General features: G+C 35.6%; 1 protein-coding gene across 1 annotated transcript; it reads left to right on the top strand.

The window, feature by feature from the left end:
• Positions 1 to 1,122: 1,122 nt before the first annotated feature.
• Positions 1,123 to 7,710, top strand: LOC109213001 (NAC domain-containing protein 89-like). The gene is made up of 5 exons (XM_019376747.1): positions 1,123 to 1,517; positions 5,101 to 5,360; positions 6,249 to 6,530; positions 6,964 to 7,352; positions 7,384 to 7,710. The coding sequence occupies exons 1-5, from the start codon at positions 1,283 to 1,285 to the stop codon at positions 7,445 to 7,447; spliced, it is 1,230 nt and encodes a 409-aa protein (XP_019232292.1). The 5' UTR covers positions 1,123 to 1,282; the 3' UTR covers positions 7,448 to 7,710.
• Positions 7,711 to 8,068: the final 358 nt, after the last annotated feature.

Here is an 8,068-nt window from a genome sequence, read left to right as displayed (position 1 = left end):
TATACCATATTGGTATCATATGGTAGTTTGAACATTTATTTTGGTTGTCTTGGCTGCATTTTAAGTGAATTCTATTCTGAAATTATTTATATGAACGTGATTTGCAGTGCTGGAATTTTCTTGTGCTGATGGGTATAGATTATGTAATAGTTTTTATAATTATAGGCAATTATTGGAACGACCCATACAACTATATACCATGTTGGTATATGGAATGAGCAAGTTGCTTTGCGAATATTTAGCTTGCAATGCAAGCATGTAATTTTCTCATACTATTATTGTATCCTTTAATGTTTTGGTACATTAGTATAACCACAGATAGTTGTAGCAATGTTCTAGAGCAATCATATACTCTGTTGGTATACATGTATACCATATTGATATCATATGGTACTAGAAGTCTTTTTTGCTACTTACATTTTTATTGTATTTTTTAATATTTTATTATTATTTCTATTCTAACTAGTATATATGGAGATTTAGTGGCCGTAGATTATGTTTTCTTGCTCTATCACTGGTTGGTTTTACTGCTAATGGTAGAGTATGTACTGATATTTATAGGGAAGGAGATCAAGGTTTGCATGGCAATCACGTGAAATTAGAAAAGGAATAAGAAATAAAGAAAAAAAAACAAAAAAAATAAAGAAGGAGTCAAATTTGAGTGTGAAATAAGTTGTGGTAAAAATAATAATAATACGATTTAGGCAAAAATAAATGAATAAAAGAGAAAAAAGAGAAAAAATAGGAAGAAAAAGAGAAAAAAGAAAAGGAGAAAAGAAAGAAAAAAAAGAAAAAAAGAAAAGAATCATAGAAATAAAAAAGAATTGGAGAATAAAGAAAAAAAATTTCCCACAAAAACTAATATGGGTAGGAAATATAATTAGTTTATGGGTAGAAAAATAAATAGGTAGGCAAGGGTAAATAGTTTTGTTTTTGTGGGTAACTGTGTCAAACTCCTTAAAAAAAGGGTGTGCAGCGTCCACGTCATCAGAACATGGGGCCCATGCATGCAACTTTCTATCACGTAAAGCAGAGACACGTGTCCCGTTGGCACGTGAATCTCCCGTGCCCACTCCTTTCCCAGAAAAGAAAAGCAGCTGACTCAAAACCAAGCATGTACACACCTACAAGCTAAGGAAGCCACCGTTTGCTTTCTTTTTCATTGATTCTCTTCTTTTTCCTCAGAGATTCCAACACCCTTTGTACGTATAATTACAAAGAGAGGAAAAATAGAAGAAAGGTGGTGTAAAGTTTTGAGCTTTTTTTATTGTATTGAGTAATTATGGAGGATGGGCATGTATCAGGTTCAAGAAATGAGAACGGTACAACACCCAGAAATAATAATGTGGAAATTTCAATAGCAACAGCGTCATCAATGTTTCCTGGTTTCAGGTTTTCACCGACGGACGAAGAACTCATATCATATTACTTGAAAAAGAAACTTGAGGGGTCTGATAAGTGTGTTGAAGTTATTTCTGAGGTTGAGATTTGGAAACATGAACCTTGGGATTTACCAGGTACCTCCTTTTTTAGTATTAGCACATGATATATGATATATATATATATATATATATATATATATATATATATATATATATATATATATATATATATATATATATATATATATATATATATATTTATGTGTGTGTGTGTGTGTTTTTTATACATATAATATATATGTCTGTATTAATAGGTGGTGGGTGGCCACTGACCATCATAATTCATAAACCTGTCGCCAAAGTGGGAGAAGAGATGGGCTCACATTGAGTATTACATAATTAATATTGATATTGCTTGTTAGCACTCACTAATTATATTGTTTCTCCCTGTTGCATAATAATGGTTTTCTAAAGTTAAACAAAAATTAGGTGAAAGGAAGTCTTGAATATGTGTTTAGCCTGTTGCGAATTTGGAAAAATGAGGAAGGTTGTACTAAGTTAATGGCCAGGTTACAACAGTCTAACTGTGATTAATTCTTAAATAGAGCAAAACACATATCTTCATATATAGCCAACCTCGACCAATTTGGTATTGAGACATAGTTGTTTAACTTATTGAAAATAAGTTATGAGTTTCTAATATGTAATGGTTAAAATGTATACATAAGATAAGTATTTATTCCAAGGTGGAGCTGCTTTGAATTTTTGGACATATGATACGTATTTATTCCAGGAAAATGGAAATCTGTCTTTTATGTGCACTGTTTTCTATCTTACTTTGCATTTTTCCTGGGTTCATTTCTTTTTTGGTGTGTAGGGTTGGGGATTTGGGGCTCGACGGTGGATTGCAGTAATTATATGTTTTTCAAGATATTTCAAAAAGTTTGAGGCTTTAAAGTAACTGTGCAAGTGTTAAGGTTGAAGAAATGATTCTAGATGCTCTGTGTTCTTTCTCTTGGATTTGCTCTTATTTTTTTTTGACTTACCTTAGTTTTTATTCCTTTTGATTACATTTCTTTTCTTTACTTTCTTTTGTTTCCATTTTTCCTTTCTTTTTCTAGTAATGTGATTGTTTCCACAGTATATTCATATCAGATTCTCTTTTTCCCCTAACTAGACTGCTCCTTTTTTCCTTGTTTTGAGTACCTTAGAATAGAGGATCTTGATGCTCATATATTCCTTGAGTTCAAAGGTGTTTTATCCTTATGTTGACGAAACAAATATGAAAGCACATCTACAGCAAAAGACAAAAGAAAGGAATAACCTCCTCTAGGATATTCGTGATTGAAAGTGAAGAATCTCTAAGGAAAAAGGGGAAGAATCTCTTTTTCTTTTATCATAAAAGCAATCATGTTAAGAGTGCTTTTGAATAAAGTCATGTCATAGGGGTTAGAAATTTAAACTAAGTAGATTTATTTCTTGAAGTTTGGTAGAGGATTTTATTAAAGAATGGACTTGTCTCCTTCTAAGTATAGCAAGTCCACTGTAAGACCTATGCCATTTTACAGTATTGTTCTATCCCACAATTAAGGATTTCTCAGACAACTATACTTGACAAAAGATAAAAATAATTCCCTTCAAAACATGTATGGTTTTAGGATTATCTATTAGTGATTCAATGTGAAAGCTATTTTATGAGAAGTGAGCTGCTGTCTAAAACAGCTGAGTAAGTTCTACGAGAGGAGATCCACTAAAACAGACTTATACCGCAGACTTGATTTGTAATATCATCATATTTAAATCGGCTGGATTTGTAATGAAGAAAAATGACATTTGGAAGGTAGAGGTGGTGTGAGAGGTCGACATTGGAGGGCCTACGGAGAGGTAGAGGTATGCCAAAAAAGAGGCGGGGAGAGGTGATTAGGCAAGACATGGCGCAACTTCAGCTGATCGAGGACATGACCCTTGATAGGAAGGTATGGAGGTCGAGGATTAGGGTAGTATAGTAGGTAGTCTAGAGTGTTCACAACACTAGTATTGGCACGCAATCTCGCTTTCTGTTGGTAGTAGGTTTTTATGACTAACCGTTGTTTTCTTTCATTGTTGATACTGTCTTGTTGTTTTTATTCTGCTTTTATATGACTTTTTGGTATTGTCCCTTCTTGTCTATATTTTCATTTATGTGGTGCTTATGCTTTCCTGAGTCGAGGGTCTATTGGAAACAACCTCTCTATCCTTACAAGGTAGGGGTAAGGTCTGCGTATACACTAACCTCCCCAGACCCCACGGTGTGGGATAATACTGGGTATGTTGTTGCTATAAAAATGACATTTGGAAACTGATTTTCACAGTTCCAAAGAGTAAGAGAGATTGGTGAATCTTAAGGATATGAATCTTGGTCATCCCTAGTCCTAGTATACTTACTGGACGGGGTTAAAGGGCAATCAAGAAGGCCCATGGCCTAGGCCGGTGACCTCCATTGCACTTTGGAGTCCGCCTAAGATCGGCCCAATTGAGCCTACGTCATAATTAGTGGTAGAGGGCGCCGTAAAAAAAAATCCCTACTTCTAGTAGCAAAGGAGAGTGAGTCATGAACTTTTACCCTCTTTTGAGTTGGTAAGGATGACTTCTGCTTGGTCTTCTATCTGTTACTTCTATCTTTTTCCAAGACATTGGAAATTAATAATTTATATGCCTCTCTATTTTACTGCAGTAAGTGGAGAATAAAGCTCAGATGGCACTGAGGGTTGGATCTTCAACTGTGAGAGATAATAGGTTACCGGCATACATCTGGTCAAGTTAGAAATAAGGCCATGAAAAAAGTAGTACATATTTAGATGTATTACCACTTAGGTCTATGGCCAATTTAGAAATAAGTTGAAATCTAGAATCTTGGCAGTCTCTTTGTCCAGGCATTGGTCTTCCAATACTCAGTTTTTGAATTTTTATTGCTCGCAGAGGAAGCGATTGCCAGTGGGATCTAATCTCTGTTTTAGCATGGTTTTCTTCATGAAATACTTCTGTGAATGATTAATATCTTGGTCATACGGTAAAGAGTAACTATTGGCTTTTTACGCTCTTTATTCGTAGTCAGAGATTATTTAAGGCGTTGACTGCCCCTCCTCCTCTGCACTTTTGGTCATATTTATCCTTTAAATTTTGGTCTCTTTAATTATTGTTTGCACCCTTGAAGGAAGGAAAAATGAGCTCGCTAATTCTAGAACCAAATGAGTTTTACTTTGACCTGAGTTTTCTTGAAGTACTTTCTAGAACCTATAAATTTATCATTTCTGAATATGTTTTTATTTGCTTCTACAGTTATATGCTTAATTTTAAAAGGTGATTAGATGTCTACCATCTGTCCCAATATGGAGGCATGACATATTTTTGTCTCGTGTTCCATCAACCTTACGTTGGCATTGGCCATATGCCTTGATATTATGATGGTTCGGATATGCAAAGCTGAGCATCAAAATATGGTTCATCACCATACAGCGTAGAGTATAAGATTATTGCAGTTATTATCTTGCTGTTTTTGTCCTCCGTTTTAGAAAGGCACCCGGGAATTATGAAAAGCATACTTTATGTTATCACCTTCAGGCAGCCTCAGCCCCAAAAGATATTCATTTGACTCTCGTTGCTAGTTACTCTCTGAGTTGTAACTCATACAACATGCTTGTTCTATTAATTGATTAACCCCTATTTTACATGTTACCAGCAAAATCCGTCGTTCAATCAGATAATGAATGGTTCTTCTTTTCTCCTCGTGGAAGGAAGTATCCAAACGGGTCGCAAAGTAAAAGGGCAACTGAATCTGGTTACTGGAAGGCCACAGGAAAAGAACGTAATGTGAAATCTGGTTCGAATATCATTGGCAAAAAGAGAACTCTGGTGTTCCACACTGGTCGAGCACCGAAAGGACAGAGGACACATTGGATAATGCATGAATATTGCATGAGCGGAAACACTAATTATCAGGTACTTGAGAGCTCTGACCTATCTCTTAGTGACCCATCAACCTTGTATGATGAACTTCCAACCTTTTCAGCTACAACGGCAAATTCAACTACCTACTGTTAGCTGTTTGTTCCTTGAGTAGAAAATGTCATTCTTATGGATTCTTTATATACATGTCTTCCTAAATTTTAGCATCAATAGTTTCTTTTGTTATTTGGTGCTGAATGGTTTACTCAATTGTAGTTCTTCAGAAGTGAGAAAAAAGAAGGAATGTGTTGTCAATATAGTGGTTACTCAAGGATGCTCTATAACCTGCTCTTACTGACTATAGCAACTGAAAATAAACTTGGAGAAACCAATAGTTTTATTTGTGGTAGGCCATCATATAGATACTATAATGTTCGATATGAATGAAGAAACAGGAAACAACAATTTGTTTAAGTTGATATATCAATAGTCACATTCATTTTGCCTACTGTTTAGAACTTAAATAAACAAATATAAATATATTTACCTGGAATGTTCAACTGTATTATGTGATGTAGGAGTGATGATATGATTCAAGATAGAAAATTCACTTCGAGCTACTTCTGTTTAACTGTTAACTGTAAGACTTGGTGGGATGTCTATGCCATAATTGTTCTTTCTTGATTCAATCTAATTCATCCCATTTCAGAAGCCTTCACCAGGACTTGACAGGTTCCAAAATTCAATTATGTTACCACTTTCCGCACTCTGGAGATTTTTATTGCACACATTGTATGTCACCTTGTTTAGCTCAATGAGATAGTTTGTTTGCTGCAATAAACCACTTATTGTTTGTTTGCTGCAATAAACCACTTACTGAAAATATGTCAATCCTCTGCATCAATAAAATGCTTTGAGTGTTTGGTCTGATGTGTTATACAGGATTCTATGGTTGTCTGCCGCCTCCGGAAGAATAGTGAGTTTCAATTGAATGACACCCCAAGAAATCAAAGGAATCAACTGGCTGCTACCGCTACTGCAACCTCTCAGTCTGGAGCAGGACAATTGGGCAGCTTGGAATTGGTCACTGTAGGAGATTGCTGTTGTTCAAAGGAAGGGAGTAGCAGTTTTTATTCCCATTCGGTTGAGCAGATTGACTCTGGATCAGAGTCTGATAAACCAACTAAAGAGTTCTCTCAGCACGATTCCTCTGGCCACTTCAAGGTTTTGGTTTTACGGCCATTTTCTGTTGCTCTTTTATTAATGTGTCACTTTCTGTGGTCTTAACCTTTTCCATAATAATTAACATAGTTTCTTTCAGATATTAGATGAGAACACAAGTTTGTCTTTCTTTTGGGATCATCTCCATTCTTCACTAATCCTAATCAGTCAGGGGCACATCCAGCTCTTAGGTGTCGGGTTCATCTGAACCCAATACTTTCGTTGTGGAATATAAAGTAAAAAATCGCCAAAATTGTAAAAATAGTCGATATGAACCCATAACTTTAACAATATTATAGGTTGAATGCTAAAAATCTTAAAGGTTGAACCCATAAAATTTAAATCCTGGATCCGCCTCTGAGCATAATGGCATAATGCTTGTAATCCAATCATTTCTTTTTTTTGGGTCCTAATATACAGCTATGTGGAATTCCAGGACTGTGATGGTGAAGAGGACTGGTTTGCTGATATAATGAAAGATGATATCATTAAGCTAGACGATTCTTCGTTGAATGCCCAACCTATTTCCATGGTTCCCAGTAGGCCTGAATCCTCGATATCAACTCATGAAGCTCGAGTTGCGATGTCCGGTGTGGCTCCTTTCCAGGGCACCGCTAATCGAAGACTGAGACTAGTAAGCGAAAAAGTAGTGGTCTATCCAGTAGAGGGATCCAGAATGTATGAAGCTACCAAAAAGAATAAAATCGGAGTGAGCACAACTAGTTCAGGAAGATGGCTGAGAAACATGTTTTCAGTTAAAACGATGAAGCAATACGTGATGCCTATATTTCTGGTTGCCTTTATATTACTGGTCATGCTTCTTAGTATGTTGGGAGTCTCTGGTCATGCTTCTTAATATGTTGGGAGTCTCACAGCAAGTGAAATGGCTTAGGTGTGTTCTCGTTTTGACGAGCAGCTGAAGTTAAATACCTATCTGGTATGTTGTTTTAGTAATATTTAGAGTGGGAGTTGAAAAAGGAATGAGTGTCTGCACTATGTTTGTGGTATTTGAGCTTAATACTTAATTGTTTCAATTCAAATGTACAGGGTGAGAGCCTGTGAGTGTAAATAGATTGTGTAATAGAGGTAGAACTTTAGATGGTGGCTATAAACAAATATACAACCATTAGTTTGTACTTTGATTATATTTGCCTGCATGAATTATTACCCGTTTACAGCTGAAGTGTTATGCCCTTGAAAAATTTGAACTGCGATACATATCATTTTTTGAACGGAAATCCCTTTTGTTACAACATATAATTGTGTTAGGCAGAAAAATAATGGAGGAATATTGACCTATATAGACAATGTAATTGTTAGAAGAAGGCAGTCCAAAGTATATAGTATACTAACTCCACAAAAAGCATGAGTTACTAAAGTCAAAGGCAAGGTGGTTAAGCCAATTTCATGTATTACAAAAGTCAACAACCTGTGAGTTCTACCAAAATTTGCCGCCTGCATTTCAAAGTGGTAGGTGAACCACCAAATAATCAACACTTTCTCTATTTCTAGAATATGAGCACGTAATTTTTGCCCCATAA

The sequence above is a fragment of the Nicotiana attenuata genome, unplaced genomic scaffold (genome assembly GCF_001879085.1).
Source record: "Nicotiana attenuata strain UT unplaced genomic scaffold, NIATTr2, whole genome shotgun sequence".
Lineage (NCBI taxonomy): Eukaryota > Viridiplantae > Streptophyta > Magnoliopsida > Solanales > Solanaceae > Nicotiana > Nicotiana attenuata.
Note: the sequence above shows the minus strand (reverse complement) of the source record. Positions and strands in the feature narration are given on the sequence as shown.

Bases quoted from the DNA above. Each gene is read 5' to 3' on its own strand.
- LOC109213001 (XM_019376747.1), top strand. From the start codon at position 1,283: ATGGAGGATGGGCATGTATCAGGTTCAAGAAATGAGAACGGTACAACA. The intron at 1,518-5,100 runs GTACCTCCTTTT...ACATGTTACCAG, and splicing joins TGAACCTTGGGATTTACCAG to CAAAATCCGTCGTTCAATCA. The intron at 7,353-7,383 runs TATGTTGGGAGT...CATGCTTCTTAA, and splicing joins TTACTGGTCATGCTTCTTAG to TATGTTGGGAGTCTCACAGC.